Below are 27,835 nucleotides of genomic sequence, written 5' to 3'. Positions count from 1 at the left end.
AAACTAGCAACTGCTAGATTCTGCTCTCTAAGCTGGGACTCCCAGAGACACCACATGCTCTTCATTACAGTATGAACGTGAGGGTGGAAACTAAGAGTGGGAAAGGCCTACTTTCAATATGGTGTGATAGGAGAAAGGGACAAAAGGGTGGATGAGAAAAAATAAGCAATGCAAAAAGCCTTTCTCTCTGGCACTGGGATGTGGTTGGAGATGCACATTTAGGCATTCTCAAACTCAGATTCCCACACAAACACCCATACACGTACAGACACAGCATCTGAAATTCTTCCCAGCCTCCTCCCTGCTCAGCCCACTGCCAGCGGCTTGCTTAGAATATTGCTGCAAATTCATAAAACACCTAAAACATGAATAAATGAGAAATGGCTGTGTTTATTCATTCACGGACACATTCATTTATTCATCTAGTCTATAAATATTGATTGAGCACCTATTATGTGCCAGGTACATTGTCAGATGGTGAATGAACAGTGATGACTAAAACAGGAGTTTAGAGCCTGTACAAAGGCCCTGAATCTAGATAGTATTTGGAGTATGTGAGATGGGGCAATGATTATCTTGTGTACCAGTTCTTGAGTTTTGTTCTCTGTACTTGGTTTGTTGCATGAATGCTTGCTGAATGAATGAACACCTGCATGCTTTACTGAGAGAAGACCAGAATGACTAGAGCATGGTGAATGTGGGAGTAGGTATGGAGGAATGGAATGATATTTAGATTGAAAATATGGGCAGACATTGGTTGTGTTGGGTCTTGTGGTCTGTGGTTTTTAAACCACATTATATTCTTCGCATTGGAAAACCAATGCATGTTTTCTAAAAGGGAATGGTAAGGTCAGGGAAAGTCTCTCTGTGACCAGAAGGATAAAAAAGAGCCATCTGGGAAAAGAATAGATGGAAGAATGTTTCAGAAAGAGGGAACAAATTATGCCAAAGTTTTGAGTCAAGAAGGCATTATATTTGAAGGACTGAAAGGCACTATGCTTTATTTGGGGATTTGGAAATGAAAGATAGTCTAGTGAATTGAAGAGACAAGAAAATAGACAAGTATGGTACTGAGCAGTAGATACTGTAGCAAATGTGCTTGGCACTGAATTTTATAGAGATGGAGGGGAGAGGTGTCCAACCTAGACTTGGGAGGCCAAGAAAAACTCCATGGAGAATAATGCATGAGAACAAAATCTAGAAAACTGGGTGGATTTAGGAGAAGGAAGGGGAATAGAAAAGGTTAGTGGAGATGGAAGGAGAGCAAGAATGTTTCAAATTTTAAAAGTTGAGGTTGCAGAGGCATAAGACAGCATCTTAAAAGTTAGAGGTAAATCTTAGTTAGAGCCTAGATATCAAATTTAATTTTAAAAGTTTATAGAGACTTGTAATATTCCAGACATTCTGATATGCATCTTAACGATAATTCTTTGAATCAGTGAAGCAACTCAGGGAAAATCACTTAAACAGGATTGGGCAGTTAGTAAGTGGTGTTGCTGAAAGAAGGACCCAAACTGTCTGACTCCAGAGTGCATTCTCTTAGCCCTTCTATTATACTGCCTCACTGACCAAGTCAAAAAATAAAGAAATAGAAGGAGAGAGGCCCAAGGAGCTATGGATTAAAAGATAAATATTTCTATTTTTCAATATTTTTTCTATTTCTGGAAATTATCTTTCCCATAATTAAAATTCAAACCAGATAAGAAAAAATAGATAATCAGCTGTATTAATAATAAGATAAAGACCAGAAGAGAAATTTACTTAAATGCAGATCAAATACAAACCTGGGGTGTTGAGAAAAGTTCATAGGATTCAAGCCTGCACCAAACAAAGGGGATTTATGGTTTTCTGTTGTAGTTACCCACTGGCATCATATAGGATCCTATAGGGAAAAGAAAAATATTCTTGTTAATCCTCTGTCTTGCATAAGTGGAAATTTACTGCCACAAAAGTAAGATTAACCATAATTTATAAGCAACAGAGGGATGTGGAATGTTTAGGAAAAAAAAGTACTTTAGGTTGGTTATGTAGATTAAGGTCACCATTAGGGGAATAGTTATTGACATTGGGAAGTATGATATTTTCAGAAAAAAAGCAGATTATAAAACATATAGATGTGTGTGTGTGTGTATATATATATATATATATATATATATATATATATATATATATATATATATGCAACAAAACCAAGTAGGCATGTTTAGAAAGTGAAAGGAGTATGTGCACTTAAATGTGAATACTGGTGACTTTCATGTGACAGGGTCTCAATGAGTTTAAAAATTTTCTACTTAGATGTTAAGTTTTCTGCCTTTCAAAGATACAAATATATTACTTTATAAGTAGAAAAAAGTTATAAAAACGGCAAAGTACTTTAGTCCTTGAAGTACATATGAAGACATTACTAACTTTATCCACACTGTGATTGTCTTTAATATTCATGCTTTCTTCCTCATTACCGTCCTTATTTTCATTTAAGTATCAAACCTCCCTCACTCCATTCATCTCTTTTGGAGGAAGCTGATTTCTCTCTTGATTTGGGTCTGGGGCTTATAGTGTGCCTCAAAGTGCAACAATGTGACCTTTTCCTCCTGGCCAAGGTAACTGGCTCAAGGAGGGGCAAGTGACCCAAGTCAAGCTAAGGAGCCATGAGAAGTGGTTTGCTGGGGGAAGCTAAGAAAGAATCTTTCTTGCTCATCTGAGAGACTTTCTTGAAACAATCCTTTCCATCGCCATTATATGGATGAAGAAGTTCATAGCCCAGACAGCTGTTGGCCACTGTGTTTCATCCATGGTGGGGAGCCTGCCTTAGATTGACACCTTGAAGGGCAGAGAGACAGAGTTGAAAATGAGCTAGATCCTTGATGTTATTAGAGTTACTGAGTTAAACCCACCTAGAGGTGAGCCCCACCTGTGAACTGTCCACCTGGAAGAAGCCATACATCCTCTTTATTATTTACTCCACCTTGCATTGTTTTGTTTATTCTTTTCTATTGTAACCAAGGTCATTCTACCTTCTTCTATGCCATCCTAAGTTAAAATGAAACGAAATTAAAAATTAAAAAATTCATTTCCTTGGTTGCACTAGCCACATTTCAAGTGCTTGATAGCCACATGTGGATAGTGGCTACCATCTTGGTCAGCACAGATGCAGAACATTTCCAGTATCACAGAAAGTTCTACTGAATAGTGCCGTGAGGGAGCGAGAAGGAGAGAGAAAGAGAGAGAACATCAGATAAGGAGACTTGTATTCTAATGTGACCCACACAAGTGAACTCACTGTATTCCCTCAGGTAAGCCTCTTTACATTCTTAGGTCTTTTTATTTCCTTTAGAACAGAGAGGCTGGACTAGGAGGTTTTTAGAGGGATTTCCTCTAGGTTCAGTATAATGAAATTCTAAGTGCTTTCTTTTGATTTTTAACATTTATAGACTTTTCTTTATTCTTCAGGGATCAGCTGTGAGTTCTACCATCAGATTATATTTGGATATCAAATACTAAGAACCAGGGCTGAAAATTCAGAACAGTTTCATTTTTTATTTTTAGCAAAAAAAAAAAAAAAAATCCAACACAGATTTAGTGGCAGGTAGCTAAGGATTTAAAGACCATATGGACCAATTTCTTTTACTTAGTGTCATAACAGTAGATTCACACAGAACAAGGCAGTCATCCTTAACATGTATTGCCATTTCATACACGCGTGCTACCAAAAAGAATGAATAAAGGCTATTGGGGAGGGTACAAAATCTACTTATTCTAGAAAAACAGTTTGTTGTGCATGCCATCTTAAGAGTGGCCTCATATTTTACTTTTGATTCATTGATTATTATTTATTTATGATGCTAATATTTGAGTGCCTACTATATGTCAGGTAGTATACCTATGCTCGATTCTGAAGATATGGTACTGAACAAGATGCTAATTTTCCTTCTCTCATGGTAATTCTGATAAAGAGATAAAGCAGATATCATAAATTATTCCAGAAATAGTTATTTACAATGGTAGTTAAGGTTATAGAGATGATATCCTGAGGGCAATGAGACCACAGCGACTTTATCTAGTTTGGGGCCTTCCAGAAGACAATTGAGGGAAAGTTTCCCTATCCCACTCAAGGACACAAGAGAAGATTATAGTAGGAGCTGAGAGTGATAATGTTTGTAAAAGATGAGGCTAGAGAATTAGACGGACCAACTCACGCATAGCCCTGCCACCCATGGTCATGAACTTCGGCTTTATTTTAAGCTCAATGAAAAACCATTGCAAGTTTTTCAAATAACAAGTGTGGCATGATCAACATGCACCTCAAACACATTCCCTCTGGCTGCAGAGTGGGGAAGAGATGAGTGGGAGGTACACATTTGAAGGCAGATGGACTAGTTAGGAAAGTATTATCATAGTTCAGGTGAAAGATGGAGGTAACTTGGGTGAAGATGTTTGAATGGAGAGGGAGAGAATGGAGACATTTAAGACAGAGATGGTAAGTCAAATTAATAGGAAGTGACATTGAATGTGAGAGTTCATGGAGAGGGAGATGGCCACCTTCACTTCTGGCTGAACCACTGAGTGGGTGAAGGGCCACTTCTTAGATCAGAGAAGTTATGGTGGATAGTGATTATGATTGCCTATGGATCTGAGAGTTTTATAAACCATAGAAATCACGTTATTGTTTTTTATTATTATCATCAAAGCAGTAATTTTTACAACCTTTATTTACTTATAATATATGTTGATATTCTTGAAATAAAGAGACCACTTGGACTCTAAAAGACAGTTTATTTATTACTTTGATTAGTGCGACGGAGGTCGGAGGTGAAGCTGTTTGCGGTTTCAAGTTTCTTTCTGTTCTAAGAGGAGAATAAGGAGATGAGATGTGGAAGAACAAAAGAAATGACCTTATTCTTTCTTTCTCTGCTGCCTGGAAGACAGACAAGATAAGCAATGAGGAATTATAATTGATAAAGTAATTGCAGAGATAGGCTGCTGGAGGTGAAAAATGAGACTCCTACATGAAGGTTATCTTTTCTTCCAGCCTAAGAGATATCTTGCCTTCCATTTCCCTTTTCTTACAGTTACTGAAAATTCTGCCTTATGTATCCAGATCCAAGTTACAGAACTGAGAATCACCAGTTTTGCAGAAAATGATTCAGCCTCTGCTCATTCTCTGTCACCATTAATTTTTATTCCTTCTGGCACAGTTGTTTTGCTTTTTTGGTTTGTATGTTTTTGTTTGGTTTTTTACCTTATGGATGCTGTAAATTTTTAAGAAATAATTTTTCTCTTCTTCACTTCTACTGCTAGGAAGCTTAGAGTTGAAATAATGCTTCCTTTCTATCATTTGATGGTTTGCATTTCATGTTCAAACTTCACATCAGGCTCATCTTACTTTGCTTACTTGGTCTTTTAGCTTTATCATGTAAAATTTTTTGTTTCTTGCCAATATTGCTTGCCTAGAATTTGGTTGTTTAGAGCTTAAGCTCTGAAAATCAAATATAAGTTTGCATCAAGGGATGAGATGGAGCTATATGTAATGAGGTGGATAGAAGTACAGTCTGTCATACAGAGTGAAGTAAGTCAGAAAGAGAAAGACAAATATTGTATGCTAACTCACATATACAGAATCTAAAAATGGTGCTGATGAACTCAGTGACAAGAACAAGTACGCAGATACAGAGAATGGACTGGAGAACTCGAGGTTTGGGAGGGGGCAGGGGGTGAAGGGGAAGCTGAGACGAAGCGAGAGAGTAGCACAGACATATATACACTACCAACTGTAAAATAGATAGTCAGTGGGAAGTTGTTGTATAACAAAGGGAGTCCAACTTGAGGATGGAAGATGCCTTAGAGGACTGGGGCGGGGAGGGTGGGGGGGGACTCGAGGTGGGGGGAAGTCAAGGAAGGGAGGGAATATGGGGATATGTGTATAAAAACAGATGATTGAACTTGGTGTACCCCCCAAAAAATAATAAATAAATAAATAAATAAAAAGAAGAAGAAGAAGAAAAAAAAATATATAAGTTTGCATCAAAGTGTTTCGACCTTACTAGAGGTGTGACATTAGTTCAATCACTTAACTTCTCTGAAATTTGTGTTTTCACCCATAAAATAAAGATGACTATAATACAGACCTATTAGCATTTTTGAGAGTATTAAATGAGACACTGTATGTGAACACTTAGCCAGGGCTTGGCACATAGAATGAGTGCCTCCCACCAAAAAAGCGGGAGAGGGGGCATTAATACAGTAGCCTCCTCCCCCTCATTATTATATGATCATCAATCATCATCAATACTGTATATTCTTTTAACTCCCATTCTCTTGTTGTACTTCACCTGCTTTCTCTTCATTATCCTTTTCCTCATCTTAGCTTAAATATATTTTGAAACAATGCAAGGTACAGAATAGAGAAGTAACTGAGACAAGTATATAAACTTTATTTAGGTCCCAAAGTACGACTGACAAGCTAGGAGTGTTGCTGTGTATTTAGTACGGGGCACATACTAGGATACCAGAGTAGACAGGAAAATTTTGAGTGAGTTCCAGAAAAAGAGTGATGTAACACAAATGATTTATGCAACTGGGTTATGAGAGAAAGATAGGGTAACATTATTACTCAGCCAAGGGAAAGTTATATTGTCTTCTCATGATCGGGGATTGAAAATAGACATTGTCAGCCAACTGATGGGTAGCCCCAGTGACTACAGAAAAGAGAAACTGGGCTTCAGTGTTAGAGAAGTCATGTAGACAATGATCCTCTCATCCACGCCTTCATTTCCTTTTGCCAATTGAAACAGAACAAGAGACAACAACGGTGTTGTGAAATCACAACGAAAATGTGTTATTTCAAGAAATACTTAGAACTGTTTTAAATGGCATACATCTAAGCCACTTTCATTTGCATTGGACTGAAACTTGGCATCTTTCTCAGTCCAGATGCAATTTATTTAAATTCCTTTAGTTGTTTTTCAATTTAGAAATATGCATAGACATAAAATCTTGCGTCTCAAATTTGTTTTTCCTGCACACTTGTGAATTCAAATTAGCCAGATTATTAAGTGGATTGTTCTTAAACTGAAGTAAGGATGGCTTTTATTTCTAATGCCAAGAAATGAAAAGTGTGGTAATCAGGGAAATGAGGGATTTTATGGTGGTATTTTGGCCCTGGGTCCAGGATTTTGCCCTTCAATGGGTTTCACAATTAACTTAATAATGTGATATATATTTGAGTTTTTGTATTTTGAAACTTTTATAATCATTTGAAGAGATTCAGGGTGGAGTCACACTCCACTGGATATAGTTTTCCACAAGGAAATCCCCTTTGGACAGTTCTGTTCTCCTCATTTCTCTTCCGAGCCTCTAGAGAGCCTCTGTATTTGTCTCTCTCTATCTCTCTCTGTGCTTCTCTGCTCCCACCATTTTTCCCTCCCTCCAGGTTTCTGCCCTATTTCATCCTCTCTCTGCCATTCCTCCCTCCCCTGGCCTTTTATTATGCAGGGCAATATGCTGAACATTCTTGGCTATTTAAGCATTCTGAGTGTTTTATCTTTCATCCCCAATTATTTTCATTGGGCCTTTTTTTCAGAAGGTCTGATGAATAGGATTTTCTCTTTTTCATATAAACAAATGCACATATATATAGCTATTGTATTTGAACTACATATCTTTATGAGTTTGGCCCAACTGAGTAGGTATCTTGAATTCATGTAACTGGAAGGGCCAAAACAATTGTGCTGTAGTCCTTTGCTTTTGCAACATTGTGCTTGTATAACGGAATGACTGAGCAGGGCATGGCCGTGTGCATGTGAGTGATCACTTTATAACTCCTGGCTTATAGGAACCTAAAGGGATTCTAGCTGCAATAATCAATGCTTTGAATTTATCACTCCTCTGATCAAAAATCTCCAATTTCTATAGCAAGGTGCTCTGTGAAGGCAGGAAATGGGTCTAACATGTGAAAACTGCTGTCTCCTCAGAGCTTAGGGCAGTATATGGAACACAAAAATTCAATTAATACGTGATCAATATAGGTTAAAGTCTTCATCAGTCAGGATAGACTAGGTTATATTGCAATAACAAATAGCCTCCCAATCTCAATTGCTAAAGAACAGAATATTTCTTATTTACCGTCTACATCTATTGTGGGTGGATAGGGGAAGGGGAGGGCATCTACTCTTTGCAGTCTCTCAAGGATCCAGGCAGATGTGTAACTAGTCCCTGTTCCAGAGGCAAAGAGCGATCTGGAGGGTGTTGCTTCAACAACTAAACGCTCCAGCCTCAAAGAGATACCATCAGTTTTGCTGACACCTCATTGGCCAGAACATTATGGCCCATTAAACAATAAAGTGATCAGGTGATGGAGCCCTACCGTGGCCAAAGGTGCAAAGGCCTAACTTCTATGAAAGGTGTGAGAGTAATTTTGCTGTGAGTTGGAAGAATGGACTAAATTGCCTTAAATGTCAATATCTGTTGATGCTTATATTATTAGCGAAAATGATCACTGGCTGCAATACAATAGACAAGGTATTTGGAAGAGAAAATGGAACTAGGCTGATATTCTTATTGCATCACATACATATATAGAATCCACTTAAGAATGAAAGGGAAAGTCTTTATTCCAGTCTTTTAAAAAAAATCTAACAATGCCTGAGTACCTTGAACATAACCCATTAGTATGTGTTTCAAGTTTATTAAATTGAATTGTAGATAAGAAACTATGTTAAGCCTTAGTTTAATCCCTAGAAATGAAAAATATAGCATAGTTTTCAAATTGGTAGCCTTTATTAACGTATATGAACTTCCTTTTAATTTTAATGCATTAGCATAACAACCCGCCCCCCCAAAAAAAAACATTGGGGTAAAAACTACCTTCCACATTTCTATATTTCAAATGCCTGGAATATACTCAGTATATAAGTCTTGAATGAATATATAATACTTTTTTGAGACTGGTAAACAAATGAGAAAATATAATGGTTAATTTTGGAGGGTTGTTTTTTTCCATGAAATACTTAATCCTAATGTTTAGGAGGTGGGCTCTTGACCCAGATCATTGGGGTTTGAAATCTGCTCTATCACTTAGTAGCTATAATACCTCGAGCAAGTTTCTTAATCTCCTTATTCACCCTCTGGTTCCCCATCCATGAAATGAAGACAGTAATAATTATACCTATCTTATAGGGTTGGTAAAAAGGATTAAATTACACCTTATAAGCAACATATTATAGAGTAGTGCCAGCACTTGGTGAAGGTTTAATAAACCTTACCTGCTGCTACTGCAGTTATTATCATTTTTGTCTTAATGTTGAGCAGTCGGTGTGAGCTTTCTATACATACTCACCAACTCAACAATAATGAACCACAGAAATGAAACACACAATACCAACTAGAACTTTGGCACTGTTGACTTATTGTCATTCTAAGATTTGTATTTACTGTTATCTTGAAATGTGTTTAATGATGAGCTATTCTGTGTGTATTGCACAACTGTGCAGGACGAGTGGGGAAGACTGATGCATCTGAAGGGTCTCTCATTGTCTCATTCTGTGTGACGGGAGAGAAGAGAATGGCTTCTGAAGACACACTGCAGCATTAAACCTTCCTTATAATGCCTGTGAAAGGCAAGAGAGTATTCTGAGGCACTTGAAGACGTTTTTGAGGCTGGAATATTACGAGAACTACCTTGATTTTGAAAAAAAAATATGAAAGTATAGACAGTATCATCTATGACAGTGTCAATCACATCAATCTTGTTTTCTGCCTTGTCCCCAAGCATCTAACACATAGTAGGTGCTTTATAAGTGATTCATGAAATAACTGATTGAGTTATTGGAATGAATCATTGCTAGTGCCATCTGTAAGTGAAAACTAGGTCACCTTATATGCGTCATTGATGTGTAGGTACAATCATACTATATTTCCAAAGAAGAAAGTGTCTAAACTATAGTACTAGAAGCAAAACGTTGAACTTCTGAGTGTTTCCTCTCCCCACCCCAACATGTTATTTGAGGGAAATTTTTTAAAAATGTCTTGAGCATATTTCCTTGTCAAAACCCAACCTTCGATACTGAAAATGACATATTTCTATTTATCAAACATGTTAAAAAAAACCTCAGAAGGTTTGTTTTGGGCTTATGCCTATAAACATCTATATTATAGTCTCAATAGACCACAGTCCCAGATTTAGCTGCCAAAACAATCGATAGACAAATTTATTATAAACTCAATAATATTTTGGGTTAACTTACTGGTTAAAAGAACATTAAGAGGTAAGAAATGGCTTACATTTCACTTTCCCATTTGCTGTTAGAAGTCTAACACCCATTAACACTATCAGTATTTTGCAGAATGCTTTTTTCTTTTGTTTCTCCCTCCCTCTTCACTCTTTCGGCAAATGAATAGCAAAATCAGTAAAATCTCTAACAGAATGTATTGGGCAATACAGTGTTAAAGTGCTGCTTGAGTTGTTCAAGAGTTAGCGGGCAGGTATTACAATTCACTGTAGCTGTAATAGAGGGTAATATCACTTTAAGACATGTGATACTTTACAGAGGAGGGATGTATTGAAAGAGACTATTGCTACTTACAGAGCCGTATAGCAGCCCTGCTCCTACATTCTGCTGCCTTACTCTGCCCCGAATGCACCGAAGTGGGGATGGTCCGTCATTAACTACAAACTGATTCTCATCAGGAAACCGCACATTATCTCACCATCACTTCAAAGGTCTCGTCAGGCAGAGGTGACGCCAGGAGATGATTTAAAGGTGAAAATGACAAGGTTTCCAGCCCTCAAACCTTGGTTCCTTTTCTGACAATACATGAATGAACCCAATGTCTTCTTTACTGTGGAAGTAGCATCAGAAGAGAAAAACATATATATTTTTTTAATCCTGATAAAGAAGATTGTTGGGAAGCTCCTTTAAAAAAATCTCCAGTTGTGGCACAGATGGATTTTAGAAAGTGTTAGAGCTTTCCAATGAACACTAATAGAGTACTCTGCTCTTGGCTGGATTTTTCAGGTAAGAAGCCTCTTTAAGGATTTAAGATTCAGAAAGCAGATGTGAAACCTATTCAGTCAGGTCTAGAGAACTATGTAAGGCTGAATGCATTATTTCGGGGAGGGGGAAACACCTATTAACATAGAGACAACCTCTTGGTAAGAGAGTGAGCAAAGAGAGCTATATGCAGGAACCTTGAAAGTAATGCTGAGAATTAAAGAAAGTTAAATTAAAAAAAAGAAAAAGAAGGAAAATACTGCAAACATCAAACCAGAGCAATCTTTTTGAGGGCTAAGATCTATGTAGGTGAAGAAGAGAAAGCAGTCATTGAAAAACTGTTAAGTTTTGATTGTGGTAGGCTTTTTTCAAGTTTAGATGAATTCCTAGTGCATTTTAACTGAAATTTACAAGCAATCATTGCATGCCACAGTCACCTCTGTTTTGCCTTTCTTTGCAGGGTACTTTAAAAAGGCGCCCCAAATGCATTTATTTCAGAATTCATAAGAGGGGTGTTGCTCTTTATCTTTACTGAAGAGAATGCATCTATAGTACACTGATAGTTCTGAAGACAATGAGGCTAAATCTGTTGTACACAAAAGTAAACAGTGGGCTGTGAAACTAATTATAAAGTGAATGGTCCATGTGAATCACAGACCAGGCATGAAAGGCACCATGCTGTTGAAATAATGTTTTCCTACTTTGCAGTTAATTATGGTTGTCACCATTTGTCTATTATAGTTCTAAAACCCTTCTTAAAGACTACATCTCTCTCTCTCTCCCTCCTAAAACCCATAAATTATCTTGTATTATGTCTGTATACACACACACATAAAATTTTTTGCTTGCCGAACATCACAGCTTTTGAAAGAGTACCAATTTCCACAAATAAAGAAGCCACACTGGGAGGTCGCTAGGAGGTTTTAAATGTAGAGTTGAAACACTTGAAGTGTATGATGTGACAGTGGAAAAATGAAAAAAAAAAGAAACAATCTTGTTCCCAAAGCTCTATCTAAGAGAAAAGCATATACTTAAGTGAATTCTTGTATAGAAAATGCTTCCATATCAATGGCTGAGTAAGGAGGATGCTTCAAGTTTGATTAATTTGGCAAATATGAAATGCAGCATAAGGTGTTGTTTGAGAAATTGGACAATATGTAGCGCAGTTGAGCCTTTGTAGATCCTAAGATTCTCATAGGGGCTGAGAAGACTGTCAAAGTTTCAACGCCTGAGAAAAGGTAGATGTTCAGCCATAAATGCATACACCACCTGTATATGCATATTCATCAACACTACATAGAATGCCACCATAGGATCTTAGGAGGCAACGCAGTGTTGTAAATTACAGTTTGCTCTAGGACAGACGCAGAGATCTTATATCCTAAACTCATTTTGGCTGAAAACAATTCCTTCTGATTTTAAGTCCAGCCCAAAAGACCAATTCTTTCAGGAGATTACAACATGCCTCTGAGAAATGATTACTTAGTTTAGAAGACAGCTTTGGAATTAAAAATTCATGACTGTAGAATTAAAAAAAAAAAAGCCACTCTTCCTTTCCAGACTTATGTCAGACTTGCAATGAAGTTAGAATGAACAGGAGCGGTGCAGCCTTTCAATGCCTGGAATAACTATAGCTTAAAGATCATTGTGTAAAACAGGATGTTTAGTCAGGATACAGTGTTTCAAACTGCCTGACAGATAGTCAAAAAATTTATTTCTGTATTTTGGCCATCCTAAGAGTTCGGTTTTGCAGAATTTCAAAAATGTATTCATGATCTCGTGGAGAGTGAGTTCCCTCAATCGACTTCGTGGCATGACCTCTGCCGGGTCATTAATTCTAGCCAGCAAAGTAGCAAAGGGACATGACGTCTGAGACCCCCCTTCTCTCATCAGTGGGACTGACAGAGCTGGGGGCTCGATGCCGGGGATAATCCTTCCTGTCTAATGTTCTCTTTAGAGAATGGCAATGGTCTCTGCAATGTCCTGGGTCCTGTATTTGTGGATAAGTGCTTGTGCGATGCTGCTCTGCCATGGATCCCTTCAGCACACTTTCCAGCAGCATCACCTGCACAGACCAGGTAAGTTGGAAGCTGGCTCCACTACAGCCTCCAGTCTCACCGCTGTCTTCTAACAGATGGTTGAAGGCAAGTGACAGAAAGTGCTACAGGATGGGCAGCTTGCCTCTGAATTCCAAGACTTATTGTTGGCTGGATGCTTTGGGGAAAGTAGGGGGGTACTAAAATACCTTAGCAGTATTTCCAATAACTTCTCAGAAAAGGTGGTTTTCTCTGAGTCCCGCCACCCCGTGACACACACCTTAAAAAGCAGAAGTCGCTCGTTTTGGGATACTTTGGCCAATAGCGAAATATTCTGCAAAAGGTGGGACAACTTTCAAGACTTGAGGAGTTTTTAAGAAGGCGAAACAGGATCTTTGCAACCAAGAAGATATTGTGCCCATATTCCTGGGATGCATTTTTACCTAGCATAGATACCATAACCTTGGTGTGTATGTGGCTAAGGATTTTGTGCGGATGTTAGTGCCAAAATTAGCTTTGTAAGTAGTTTGTCAGTGAAAAAGCAATTAAGAAGTAACTTACTATTTCTTGTCTGGTTGTCTCCTCTCCTTTCTCCCTTCCTTCACTTTCTGTTCTTGCGGTATGCTCGATTGCTTGATGGCTTTTTCCCCCCTCCTATCTCTCTTGGCATTTTCGGGGACAATTTCTCTTTAGAGTGATTTTTTTTTTCCCCATGTCGAATTTTGAGTTCCAGACGCATTTTGCTTTCTTCGTTTTTCTGTTCGAAGCATATTTCTTACCCTTCCATGGCCTCAACTCTTCAATCTGGATTTTTCTCTCCTTTGCCTCTCCAGCTTTCTCATTACTGTTCCCCCAGCTCGATTGTCCTCACCCGCCCTGGTTCTCGGAAAGGTTGCCTTCCATTTTCTGCTTAGCTTCAGCCTTTGCAATCGTTTACTCCACCCTCCACCTTTACCTCACCCCTTCCCCTCCCCCTCCCACCCGATCGCCGAGTCCGGGCTCTGGGGACCAGTTGCGCGCCCAAGCTCCGGATCCTTAGTTCTCTAGTGCTCCTAGCTCTACATCCCCACCCCTCCTTCCCTCCAAATCCCTTCCTGGCCTCCTCCCAGCCGCCCCACTTCCTCCAGCTGCGTGGTCCAGCGTTTACGCCTTTGCTTTTTTCTGGCTCTGCAGCCACCCTGGGCACTGATCCTGGGCTCTTCGGCACTCTCCTCCAGCAACCCCTCCCAGAGCGCTGCTTGCTGCTTTCCCGGGCTCTGCTTCCTGGCTGGGGGGCAGGATCGAAAGAGTGCGGGTACAGCCCGGGTCCTCCGCGCAGGCTGCAGGGGAGCGCGCCAGCTTGCTGGATACTGGAGCTTGGGCCGCTCCGGAAGGAGAGGTTTGGCGGGGGCTGAGCTTGGGGCAGAGGCCCGGGGCTGCCTCCGGGCCTCAGCCGCCCTCTTTCTCCACGCCCTGGATAGGGAAGGGTAGGCGAGGGGGCGTTGGTGCCCCTGCATGTGGGCATGGAAATGGCTCTGCCGATGCTGCGCGCTGGTATTTCTGCCTCGCGTGTCCTGAGCCTGGATCTGCCACTGCCAGAGTCCGAGGCTTCAGTGCCGAGTTGGAGGAAAAGCAAACGTGGGTCTTGGAATCCCCAAGCTACCTCCAATCAGTACATCTCCAATCTGTTCTGGCAAAAAACCATCTCTGACTTGTTACAAAGTCATACAAATAACGCGAGAAATCTGCATTCATGGTAATACTTAACGATAAGCACATAACAAAAACAGCTATTGTGAGTGTTTTAGGCACAGTCTCAAGGTTAATTCACCTTTCTTAGCTTAACTCTTATTCAGGTAGGTGTAATTTCCCACCCTGTTGCTCAGGTGATTGGAGTTCTGAGGGTCTGAGTGACGAGTCTGAGATCACACAGCTAATACCTGCCATGGGAGATTTTGGTCTGATTTTATCTCTAGAGCCTGTTTCCCAAGGAGGAAATAATGTCTCCCAGTGCAGAGAACAATCTTGCCAACTAGGCTGTTTGAAGAGGTGTGAGCATCTTCATGTAATTTGTGGAAACTTTCAAGTTATGTTAATACACGGGCTCATTCTGAAAGGTGGCCATGGCAGAAGTGGTGAGGGGTAGCACATGGGGATGACAGAACTTAGGCCAGGCCATCATCTCATCTCTGTCACTTAACATTAGTGACATGACCTTGGGCAAATCACATTTCTTTTCCAGGCCCAACTTCCCATTTAGGGATATTGTGGGGAGTGTAAATAAAATAATCTTCACGAAAGTGCTTTGTAAAATGTAAAGCTCTTCAGAAATATCAGGAATTACTGGCATCTCCACTTAATAGACTACAAAGGTGCATGTCACAGATGTTGAATGAGTGATGTTTTGCTATTCACACAGCTAATTATCCACATAGTGACAACAGTCTTGTTTTTACTCTTGCTGTTATTTTTAACCATGAGGTACCTGGCTAGAATATACCACCAAATGCTACCTGTCTTATTTTGTGCCCTATGCGTACAGTCAAGAAATATGGTACAGTTTGCAACAAGCTTTCACGTAGACTGTCTCTCAATCAGTTAATATATTAGGTTTTTTTGATGGGGGGTTATGGCTATGCTACTTGCAACAAGTAAACTCATGTCTTTGTGGGGTTTATTATCAAAATACAGTAATTTTAAACTGGGAAATACATCATTAGGTTCTGTCTGCAGTAAACTCAGTGTTTTTTCCCCATTGTCTACTCTTGGTAACTGCTTATTATCATCATGCAACAGTGCATGGTTCATCTGTACCTCAAATACCCCAAGAAATGCCGCACTGAAGCCAGTTTCAACCCCAAGTGCTTATACATTTGAGACCCATTTCTGATTCATTGATGAAATGAAAAAACTATAAATACTCCCTTCTAGATGCAGAAAGATGAAAATGATATTAACTAAAGTCCAATGGTTCTATGTATTAGGTTTATTCAACTTTCTTGGGTTTTTCAACAATAGCTGCAAAGATTAAAGCAATAGATCTTGGACATAGCAATATTCTAGATTATTTCAGTCAGAAATACAATCTTCTTTAATGCAATCTTTGGTTTTGATTTTAAGAGTAAATATATGCTTTTTGTGATGAGACTTGTGATGTTTCCCTTCATGGGTCTTAAATCTTCAGGGACGCTAATGAAATGTGTATGAAAACAAAAGAGAAATCAGGGCCAGTTATCTGTGACAATCCCTCCCTTCAGTGAGCAAATAAATAAATAAATAGCTGGATAAATGAGCAAAAAGGAAAAACATAATCTCATTTTCTCAAATCGGTTAAAACAAGTGACATGATGAGAAAAAATGAGACACCAGCAGACCCTGAGCTTTGCCACATTTGCCTAAGCTTGAAAAATTGCCTCTTTCATAAAGCAGGAGCAGGCAGACACCATGTGCATATCAAGTATCTGGGAAATGTAAAAAGTGACACATCTTTCACTCAGAGCCCTGGATGGAGTGAAGGTTTTACAGCTGCCTCCTCACCTGCTTGGGAACAGCAGGTCCCCCTGTCTCCAGGCTCTTACAGGCAGCTTCGCAGTCCCCTACACAGTAAGATGGATGATGCTCTGATCCCAAGCAGCCAATCTCAGTATCTCAAGAAATAATCCACTGCACTGACAGATGAGTGGAATTTGACGCGATATTCCCCTCATTCAGACTGTGCCGCACCTGGATGGCACCAGCCAGTCAGGGTCCTTTAGGGGAAATGGTTAGAGATTTGGGCCAATTTCTGCTGTCAGAACATGGTATCAGGACAATGTTTCTGTGAGGACGTAAATTTGTGATCTGTCTTCTCAGTGCAATGGGTTTGTACATAAACGGAATGAGAATATGTTAACTAGAAAACAGACTGATTTTAATATATTCTCCTGCAGTCCCTAAGTATTTTCTATTTTTCATATTTATAGTATTAGGATTGCATCATTTATTTTCAGTGACTCACTAGTTAAGGAAGATTAAAACAGTCAATCAAATGAAAGTGAATTTTAAAATTACACAAATAAGTAAAATGTGCTATAGATTAACAGATTTGTAATATCAATAATTTAATATTTGGCTAAATCAAGTTTTTATTTTGGGAATGATGTAGGAAACTACCATAATAACTTGAAGAATACTCATGCCTTTTAAAAAATATATATATACTGTAAAGCTAGAAGGACACAATGTAAAAGAGATAGACCAAACAATGAAAACTCAGTGGTATTCCATTGTTTTGTGAAATTAAAATAGACAGCTTCAACTCTTTATAATCACCAGTTATTGTGTGACAGGTGAAAAAAGGATGAATGGTTTGCTAAACGTAACTTTCTAACATAGGATTAGCTTTTTCCATGTATGGGTATATGAATTATGACAGCATTTATAGTGGTTACTTAATTTCGTGTGCAGGGGATGTGAGTGTGGGTGTGGGGGGGTTGTCCTTCAAACTTAATAAAATATGGATGATTTCACAATACTTTAGTGAGAAAGATCTTTAGAATTCTTTAGTAATTTAAAATTATAGAGATAAATTACATGAGACAAGAAGTTGTAAATGCCTTATGAATCATTTATTCTTGAGTCACTGCTATTTTATTGACAAGGGTATATGGAAGAATAAAAAGATGACTCTGAATAGAATTGTCTATGTAACTTATACTTGGTCTGATTTAAAGCTTTATGAAGCAAACTGTGTATTTAGAGGTATTCATTTGTGACATTACATACTGAACATCAGCATCCATTTTAACATGTGATATTTTTGGTAAATATTAAAAAACATTCTTGTATGCCTTATAATTCTTTTTACCTTGCTGTTCAATATCACTTTATTGACAGCTGCTTAAGGAGTATGCACTAGAATACCAAGGTTCTCTACAATAAAGGATTGTTTTGTAATTGTGGTATAAAAGAAATAGTGAGAACAACAGTGGTTGCATATTGGCTTTTTTAGAATGTGTACCAACACTAGATTGCTAAGTGTAGTGAATTGGCCTAAGGATTGGAGCAGACAGGTTGTTATTTGATGTAACTGGTGCTAGTGATAACCCATTGATCATCTGATTGATGATATTGACCTCATCCCAGAGTTAGAGTGCAGCCATGGGCATTTGATAAGACCCCAAAGTATCAAAATCAGGTAGAGATGCAAGTAAAGATTTTCTGATGATCCCATAAGTTTATAAGAGAATTATTACAATGCTATCTAAGTACTGATACTTATGTGAGCTCAAGTCTATGGCCTCAATTTTATACAACTGTGCAAACAAATATTTAGAACTGGCACTAATGAGCATTAGTCTTCAGTTGTTTGTTTCTTAAAGTTCACTTAAGGTGAAAACTTAACTCCTTTTTAGTCTTCCAATTTTGACCTCTGTGTAAAAATTTCAAAGCTTGAGTATATAAATCGGTACATAGAATTTTTTAAAAAAAATTTTGCAGTGTTTTCCAAAATGTAACACGTGCAAGTCCTGACACAATTCCATTTCTAGACGCTTATTCTAAGAACATGATTGGACAGGTTTAAAAAGATGTATGCTTACAGTTCAGTCACAGCAACAATAATTTTAATGGCAAAAAAATGAGAGGGGCGTTTCATCTCCATCAAAAGCGGACTGGTACAATAATCGTGGTGTATCTGCTCAGTGGCATTCAGTGTAGCCATTGCAGTGGATGAGATACGTTTATGTGTACTCTTGTGAAAAAGTGCCCATGATTTACTGCTGAGTGAAGAAAACAAGGAACAGAACACTCAGCCTCAAAATAGTTTGGAGAAAATAAATATTTGCACGTGCATAAAATTGTCAGAAAAGATATAAACATTCTTTATACAGTGTTAGTTAAACCTGGTGGTGGGACTGGAATGACTTCAACTTTTTATCTCCTATGATTTTGAATTTTTTTCAGATTCATTGCTAGAATGGATAGATATTGATTTTTTAATGAAAAGCTTAAAATATTAGCTATGGAGAGTTTTATGGTAAAGTTAGAAATGTATCAGTGTTCCCAGTTTAAGGAAAAAGAAGGAAATATAGGTAGCAAAGTATCATGAGGCCCTTTTCCTTCTAAGAGCCTTAATCCAATAAAATGTTTAGGCCAGCATTTCCTAGTTCACAAAACACTGTCCCCTCAAGCTGCTCCTTGGAAAAAGCTGTTTACTGTTGGGGGAGCACTCACTGCATGACATGTTCTTCTCTTGGATATTTGCAGTGCCTGCGTGTGTATGAAAGTTCTGGAAAGATTTGCAGATAGGAATCCTGATTATGTTTAACTAAAATTTTCCAAACTCTTTTTATTTGGACAACATCTACAGTGCATATTCATATCACATGCATTGAGAAGTGTGAGCCAAGATAATCTTGGAATCCTATAAAATTCATCTTTTTATCTCTTGCTTCTAGTAAGGAACTTGGCATATAGTAGGCGCTCAAAAAATATGTGTTAAATTATTAACGAAAGAAGGAATGACTGTTCTGGTGGAATCTTAAACTCTCCCTTATTTTTTCCTACTTGTGTGTGAGTGTATGTATATGGTTGGATGCATGTGTATCTGTATGTGTGTTTATAATAAGGATATATCTCAAGTAGAGAGTATTATGTAAACACTAAATTGTCACTGTAACATATGCATGTACATACGTGTAATATCTTTGGGTAGATATTTGACTCTATTCAATATTTGACGGCCATTACATTAATCAAAATGGTCCAAAGAACATACTTACAAATGCAGTAAAAAAAAATTAAATCCCCAAGGTTTTCAGTCACAGCATGAGTATTTTTTTTCCATAGATTTGAAAATATTATAGGCGTGGTCTTGAGGGTCTGAAAAGGAAACTTCACTTAGCAAATAGGGAAAGGCCTTTTGCTTTCAAATCTTTTGATATCAAGAAAAAAATCACTTTATTTTTGCGGAAGGGAGAAAATGACACCAGACAAGTAATTTCCCCTTTCTTTAGGGTAAAGAGAAGATGAGTTATTTTGTTAACAGTTTATATAAACTAATTGGATTCTCCAAAGATCATGTCCTCAAAACATTTAGGGAACTGTCTTGGCCCACTATTTCCTTCTCTTCCCCTGACTTTATATAATAAAAGTCCAGAGAAAGAAAAGAGAAATGATATTATCACAGCAATTTTCTCTCAGAAGATGGATAGATATGCAGAGTGATCTGCCTACTCATTAAGTGAATCCTTCCTCCACACAAGGAAGGAGTCCAACCAAACTTCCGCCTCAGGCTAGAAGGGAGGAAGACCTCCTAAGTTTGGTTGGACTCAGCAAAGGCCATTGTTTTATTGATGAAATTACCAGTGTTTACCTTAACTATGCCCTTACTAGACCTTCACTCGAAGCATGCTTCCTTTATACCCAAGAATTAATACAAGCTGAGTCTGTGTGCATCCAAAGGGTTTTTCTAATTCCCCACTCATGTGGATGAAGAGTGAACCTATTGAATCATATGCTTTGAAGTGAATAAATGCCAGCTTCCAGATTTAGATGAATTGCCACACAGTGTGGGGGGAAAAGGATTTCAATGCTCCTGAAATTAACAACAGATCCTGGATTAGGGTCAGCAGGCCAGCAGGTCATCCTTCCCACTGAATAAATATTGTGTAGGTATTCAACCAATATTTGCTGATCAACTAGGCAAGAATTTTATATCTTTAAAACATGAAAATATTGGTGGGAAGGCATCACATTAAGCCTTTTTTTCTGTACCTAGTAGTGATGAAGAAAGAGCACCAGAGTAGGAGGACAGTGGAGTTTCCAGCATCTCACTTAAGTTGTCAATTGCAAGATTCCAGATGAGAAGGTTGGAAGGAATCAACGGTTTTCATATTGTCCCTAGCAGCTCCAACGAGGAGATCCATGCATTCCACAAATAGTAAAGTCTATTCTGCCAAATAAGGAAGCTTTATGCTGCCCAAGGAACTGATTCATTGACTTCATCCATTTGATACAGCAAGAAACAGTACAAAATCATCTTTGTATATTTAAAAAGCCTTCTGCTAAAGCTATTTGAAAACTTTCTGAATGATTTCATAGATGGAGAAGGCAAATAGCTTCACAGACCAGGTAGTTAACAAAAATATTAGATCAGCCTAGAGGCCAGACATTATAAAATGCTGAAAACCGTGGCAACTTAAGAGCATATGCACATCTAGAGGGCACAGCGCATCTTGCCTGATGGGCTCAGTGTGACCACATCATCCGATATTTCAAGGCAAGTCAGAAACCTAGAATTTTATGTGTAGTTTCTTTATTTTTTATGTCAGGTGGGCCAAACAAAACTTGACTCAGGGCTATATCCCACCTGCAGGCTGTCAGTGTGTGACCTCAGACAAGATTATCTCCAGCTCCAACATTTTATGATTCCTAATGAATTTATGTAAGCACAGTGGAGAGAGGTGAAGGCAATAGGGCCAAAAGGAGAATTTCTATGCAGATCTGTTTTGGCCTGCTTTAAAATTATGCCCACGGGTGAGTCCTACTCTGAGTTATATCCAACATGCTAAAATGCTGTGTGTCTGTGAGCCTTTTATATGCAGGTAACTGGTATTACTGGGGAGTCTGATAAACAGAGAGCAATAGTATTATGAGGCCAATGGCCTAAACAGAGGTCTCATTTGAATCTTAGCTAAAAATTAATAAACTTTACTTTAGATTAAGGCTAGGGAGAAAGAGTAATCTATAAATGTAATAAAACAGAGGGAAGCATCAGATAGCATAGTGATGCCTATATAAAACCCTTTATTTAATACTTTACTAAAGTTCTCAAAATCTAGTCTGCAGTCCACTAGTGGGTTATAAATTTACCTTGAAACCCAAGGGTTTTTGTTATTGATGTTGTTATTCTTTTGGGCAAATGATTTAAGATTTTTGTACACTCATTTTGTATATGAACATAGGCCACTTATTAGCATACCAACTGAGTTATTCTACTAGGATGACGTGTAACTAAGGTTTAGTGAGCTTCCTTCGTTCAGTACTCTTCTAGGAAAACTGGCTGCTAGCTCTTGGAAACATTGCAAAGTGCCTACATGCAAATAATTAGAATTCATGCAATTTGGGGCAGGATAATTTGTTATCAGTGTATCTTGACTGTTGTTTGAGTTGCTAGTGATTTTCCATTGCTGTGGTCCTTGCTTTTTAATTATAAATTAGTGTTACTTTAGTTTCATCTTTATCAATTACATTTGCTGTGAGCTGTTTCATTAACCCTGTAGTCTGTAATGATGCATATTTGCATATTTAGGGTCTTAAATTTGCTAAGGATTAGACTCTAAGACATTCTTGAGTTGCGGTTCAGAAATGATTCATCTATACACTGATTGTAAAACATGATATATGTAATCACTCTCAAACTTATTTGTATGGTGACACTTGTCTAGTGACATTGTTTATATACTGCCCTTGAACCTATGCAACATAAATCCTCAAGGATAGTCACATTTTTGGATTATTTTTATGTTTGTAGGGCATCGTTTTATAATATATTAGCACATTAATAGGCTTATCCTATTTTTGAAAACAATGAGGGATTCATAAATGCATTTTTCCAAGTAATTATTACCTATGTATTTATTATCTAAATATTTTCCCACTGGAAGTGGAAACAGGTAGGAATTGAATATTTCACCTCCTTACTGTGCTGTGATCCAGAAAATCTGAACATCACTGTTCTATGAAGTAATTGTATCTAGAGGCCAGCCCTACTAGAACTCTGATTTTAAAAATATGTGATATAGCAAAACATAAAAATAAAATAAAAAAACCATTTTTTTCTGAAATAAAATGATAAGATATGACAAGAAGACACTGTTTGGAAGCTTCTCGGATGAGGTCTTATTAAGTTCAATTGTTTTTGTAGCTTCTTACATCTCTTTATCTGATGAAAACACAAGATGCCATGTACTGGACATGTGCTTGAGAAACTAGGTCACTGGGTGAACATTTGTAGGGCAATGTTTTTGACAGCTACTCCCAGGATTGTTTAGAAGTAAAAGCAGATTTATGGCATACATGCTGCCAATCTCCAGTCCTCTATCTATCACACGCCAAGAGAATCAATCACAGTGATTGTTCCCACAGAGCCTAGATGTGATTTCAGAATCTTTTTCAATCCTCTGGGCATCACCTATCAAGTGATTGACACGGGCATGTAAGTTGAGAGTCTTTGACCGTCCCTGTTAATTCATTGACTGACCGTCTTTAGAATCCCTCTTCTATCCAAAAATGCATACCATGATCCTTTCATTAAAAGATAAGAAAAAGATCTAAAGTGTGATTAAATCAAATTTCAATAGCCACACATGTCTAGTAACAATGGTTTAAGATAGTGAATCTTTAGCAATTCTGTCAACTTCTAAGTCGCAGAACTTTCTTTTTATTACATCCAGAAATTTTTGATTCCTTTCCCCATTCTCCTTTTACTCTATGTCAGTGACGCAAAGCTGCTTGTCGTAGGAGCTCTAACCAAACAGGTCCTCTTGTTTGTAAAGCATGAAGCAATTCATTTAGAGCAGAGAGGATTTGGGAACCCCTCATAAAGGGCTGGATTTTGTGTTGGGCTTTGAATGTTGGGTAGGAAGTCAGCTAGTGGAAAAGGATCAAGGGTAGCATACTGAACTGGAGGAAACAGAACAGTTAAAGTCTTAGTGGCAGGTAAGGGGGATAAGGTAGGGCAATGACCTAAATGTCTATAGGCCCTCAACTAGTTGGAGAAACTTTATATTATTGCAATTAAAGGGAAAGCAAGATTTTGTTGTTGTTGCTGTCTTTTAATTGAAAGGCTGCCTTATCAATGTACCCTGATGATCACAGATGAACAGATAAAGTGAAAGAAAGAAGTCCCAGTATCCACAATTTGATTCTCTGTGGAAAGCAAGTCAGTTAATTAACAAAAAATGCAGCAACTGTATTCTGGCCAGACTCTCTGAGTCCCATGAGGCCCTTCACACCTTTGAATTATTGTTACCTTTGGGTAATACAAGGCAAGATATGTTACTACTGTTGATTTTAAAAGTCTGGTTATTATATTAGAGGAAACTGCATATCTCTAAATCAAAACCTAGGGAAAATAATTTTTATTTTTAACATATAACAAATTTAATATGTTATTCAACAAATGTTTATGATCCACCTACTAGGTGCAGCAAACTATGCTTCCCAATAGTAATAGCAATGCATCTTTATTATAATCACTGGTTTAACACTGCCTTTCCTGATCAGAGAGTCAGTTCTGTGAGGGTGGGGAAACCAGCAGCCTTGGGATGCCTGACTGACTCAGTGTCTGGCTCATGGTGGCAGTCAAATAAGTACTTGATGAATGAGTGAGTGAATGAATGGTCCTAAGCATTTGATGTTTCATTGAATCTTTACAGTAACCTTATGAGGCAGAACATCTTGCCATTTTACTCATAAGGAATATCTTAAAGAATAAGATAACTGATTTGCTCAAGGTCATCTAGCTGGGGAGGGTAAAGTTGGGAATTTTGTGGAGTAACGGCTCACTTTCCTGAGTCTGCTGCGTGTAGGCCCTGCTATGGACTGTTCCTTCCCATATGACCTATGACCTGTGACCTGTACCGCAACCCTACATGGTCAGCTCTGTTAACTCCATTATATAAAACGCTGCAAAGTGTGAATAGTAATTAAAAGCTGAGAGGAAAACTTAGGTTATGCCTTGACTTTTAGTCAGTTACTCTTTGCATCTCAACATGTGCTACTTTTAGGAATATCAGCAAGTTAGTCTTGGTTTAATTTAATTACAAAACAAGTTTTTATGTTGTGGGGCATTGTTCTGCATTAGCAGGCAACTGTGTCTTGGGCTTGACTATATCATGCACTAATTTTAATTTAGTGTGGCTGAATAGTGGTTTAGTCTTAATGTTGCTTTGCAAACAGGCCTGGCTGAGAGCATACTTTGTTTATTTGCTTAACAGCACCTCATTTTCAAGGATTTTTTATAGGGCTATTGTCTCCTGGTAAGTTTTTTTAGACTTTGGAGGCCCTTTCTGTGCTCCAGGAGAGGAAGGAGCAACATAGGATGAATCTGCATTTATTAGACTTAGTCTTAGTGTAGATTTTCTGTTTTACTTCAAATGAAGTTATAAATCATTCACACTGGAAAAGAATTCTCTCTAACTGCAATTTAACTTTTTGATAAGATTTTTTGGCATTTATCATGTTGAGACTTTATAAATTATCTAGAATATTGTAAAGTGGGCTGACCTTTCTGGTAAGTGGTATGATCGTTTGCAGCAGTATCTTTTTGCCAAAATGTGGAATTTGCTGTCTTTCAAACAAAACTTGTTAGACCCATAACTCAATAACATGTTCAGTAGAAATTGCTTACATAATCAGACCTGAAGTCTCCCTTTCAAATTCCTCTCATCAAAACAAATCCTTTCATTTGTTCTAAAATACCCCATGGCCACTGATGGCAAATTCCTGACACATAGCCCCACTCTTGCTATGATCATGCATTGCAGACATGATTGCTAATCAGTTATGGCACTCTTTGTATTTTTACCCAGATTCAACCTCTGAATCCTTCTAAGCACAGTGCTCCAATTATTGAATTGTAGAAAGAGACAGTATTTAGAAAACAACCACAACAACTACTGCTAGAACCATCATCATTTTTCACTATAATACTGTGCAAAGTGTCCTACTTGGACTTACCTGTTTAATTTTGAGATGAGACATGTCCATTCTTGATCTAGGCTGTTCTTATATGTAATTGAATTCCCCACAAAGGTGGGACATGTTATTCATTTAAAATAATGATTTAAATATTTAAGCATGTTAATACATGTAAAACATTTAGAATGGTTCCTGGAGCAGGGTAATTATACCTGGTGTGTGTAGTATCTACATACATCTTTGGAAATCAAGTAAAGAGTTGACTTACTTGCAGATTTTTTACCTGACCTTACCTGCATTGTCACCAGTGATTCTTGGCCAAAGAAACTGTAGGCATTGGAGCAACTTGGTGTACTAGGCAAACCAGGAGTTCCTATCCTAGGTGTATCACTATTAGCTCCAAGTGTGGGCAAATCATTGTAACTCTCCCTGCCACACTCATGAAATGGGGATTCCTGTTTATAAAATTCCCACCTTGTAGGCTTAAGTAAGAAACAGAGATGGTATCTGTTCTATACCTGCCATACAGTAGGTGTCCAGCACAAGGCATCTCATTCTATTGTTATGTAAATATATGAATGTCAAAGCAAAGATGGTATAGACTGCTTTATACTAACATATATACCCATAATATTTTATTCTCTCAAAATGGTGCATATAGAAATTTTACAACTTAGACTTATTTACTCAGTTTATGATCACATCTGAGACCTGATAATAAAATCCATGTACTCAGAACAGACAAAAGATAGGGATTTCATGGCTAGTCTCTACTCTGGAATACATAATGGTTAGCCATGAGTTCTAAGTCAATATGACCAGGTCAATACTCACAGTATCCTTCCTTTCAACAGCAGGTTGTATAGGTAATTACTGATGAAGGTGCTCTAATCAATATGTTTGGTAGGGTCTGTATGATGTCAAATAATAGGAAGGTTTGGTTAATTAATTTAAACATCGGACCAATAGTTCATTAGCAAGAAGTGGACCAAAAGTCAGCATTGGTGCTTCATGATTCTCAGAATGGGTTATAATTCTATTAAAACTCTTTTAAAAGAGCCACTAGTCAACTGAAGCCACTAGTCCTATCATTTATCCATACTTCCTCAGGTGTTTCTTTTTCCATTAATAGTATTGTCCTTACAATAACCCATCACCTCTTTATCATAGGACCCAACTGCTAAAGGAAGAAACCCAGGTATATACTGACCAGCACAGTAGTACCTAAATGCCCATGGGTTTCATCCCAGGGTATCATTTTTGTGTACTCTGATGTATACCCCATATTTTGTAGTCTGAAAACAAAATGATGTCTTTGTGTATTAAGGATTGCTTAAGTAGCATGGTGTCTCATATTTTGAGCCTAAGCAAAAGTAACAACAAGAAATGAAGTGCCAATGGTCAGTTTCTTATGTTTTAAGACTCCAGGGAATTTGAATTAGCATGAGAGAATAGCCTGTACAGTTACAAGGATTAAAGATATTATAAGATGATGATAAATCTGCAATTAGTGTTTGAGAGTCTCTTAAGAACCATATCCAACATATCCAAGAGCTCTCTACTGAAGAGGTCAAAGCCTTATAGAAGTCTCGACGAGTTATTTGATAAAACTTTATTGTCTCTTTTTTACTATTTTCATTAACATACTTCAAAAATGCTGTTAAGTATTTCTGGCAAGCAGAGCATCAGAGTAATTTTACAGTAGTGTAAAGGATTTATTAATTATAATCTTTTCATGAGCCTATTTATATTCAATTGTGACATTAATAGGTTGCCAAAACAAACTAGAGTTAATTGTATTTAATTAAATTGTTGAAAACGAGTAAGAGTAGTTTATTGTTATTGTAAGCAGAAAGCTCTATTGATGTACTTATTTGTGTGAATAAGATCTGGTGTAAAGTTCTTTCTAGTGGGTATGGTATTATTCATCAACAGAAAGCAATATAAAAATGCTAATTGGAGAAAGTTGTCATTATAATAGAACATTTGGAAGTGGAAGCTTCACATAGAGTTTGCAATCTTACACCCAGTATTAGATAAATATAGTGGGATTCCTGCCAAGACGGACATTGCCCTGTTGTCTTACTCTGCCCCCTGAGGAGCTCCAAGACCATCTATTCATCCCTCCTCCTTCCTTGGAAGGGTTAT

The 27,835-nt window shown here is 37.9% G+C and overlaps 1 protein-coding gene across 1 annotated transcript in view; it reads left to right on the top strand.

The window, feature by feature from the left end:
- The first annotated feature begins 10,710 nt into the window (after positions 1-10,710).
- Positions 10,711-27,835, top strand: part of TAFA1 (TAFA chemokine like family member 1) — a 486,060-nt gene continuing 468,935 nt past the window's right edge. Inside the window, exons 1-2 of the mRNA XM_057705999.1 lie at positions 10,711-11,012; positions 12,946-13,066. Of these exons, the coding sequence (XP_057561982.1) occupies positions 12,949-13,066 (118 nt within the window). The 5' untranslated portion in view covers positions 10,711-11,012; positions 12,946-12,948. The remainder of the gene's footprint in view (positions 11,013-12,945; positions 13,067-27,835) is intronic.

This window comes from Hippopotamus amphibius, chromosome 13 (assembly GCF_030028045.1).
Source record: "Hippopotamus amphibius kiboko isolate mHipAmp2 chromosome 13, mHipAmp2.hap2, whole genome shotgun sequence".
In the NCBI taxonomy this organism is placed as follows: domain Eukaryota; kingdom Metazoa; phylum Chordata; class Mammalia; order Artiodactyla; family Hippopotamidae; genus Hippopotamus; species Hippopotamus amphibius.
Note: the sequence above shows the minus strand (reverse complement) of the source record. Positions and strands in the feature narration are given on the sequence as shown.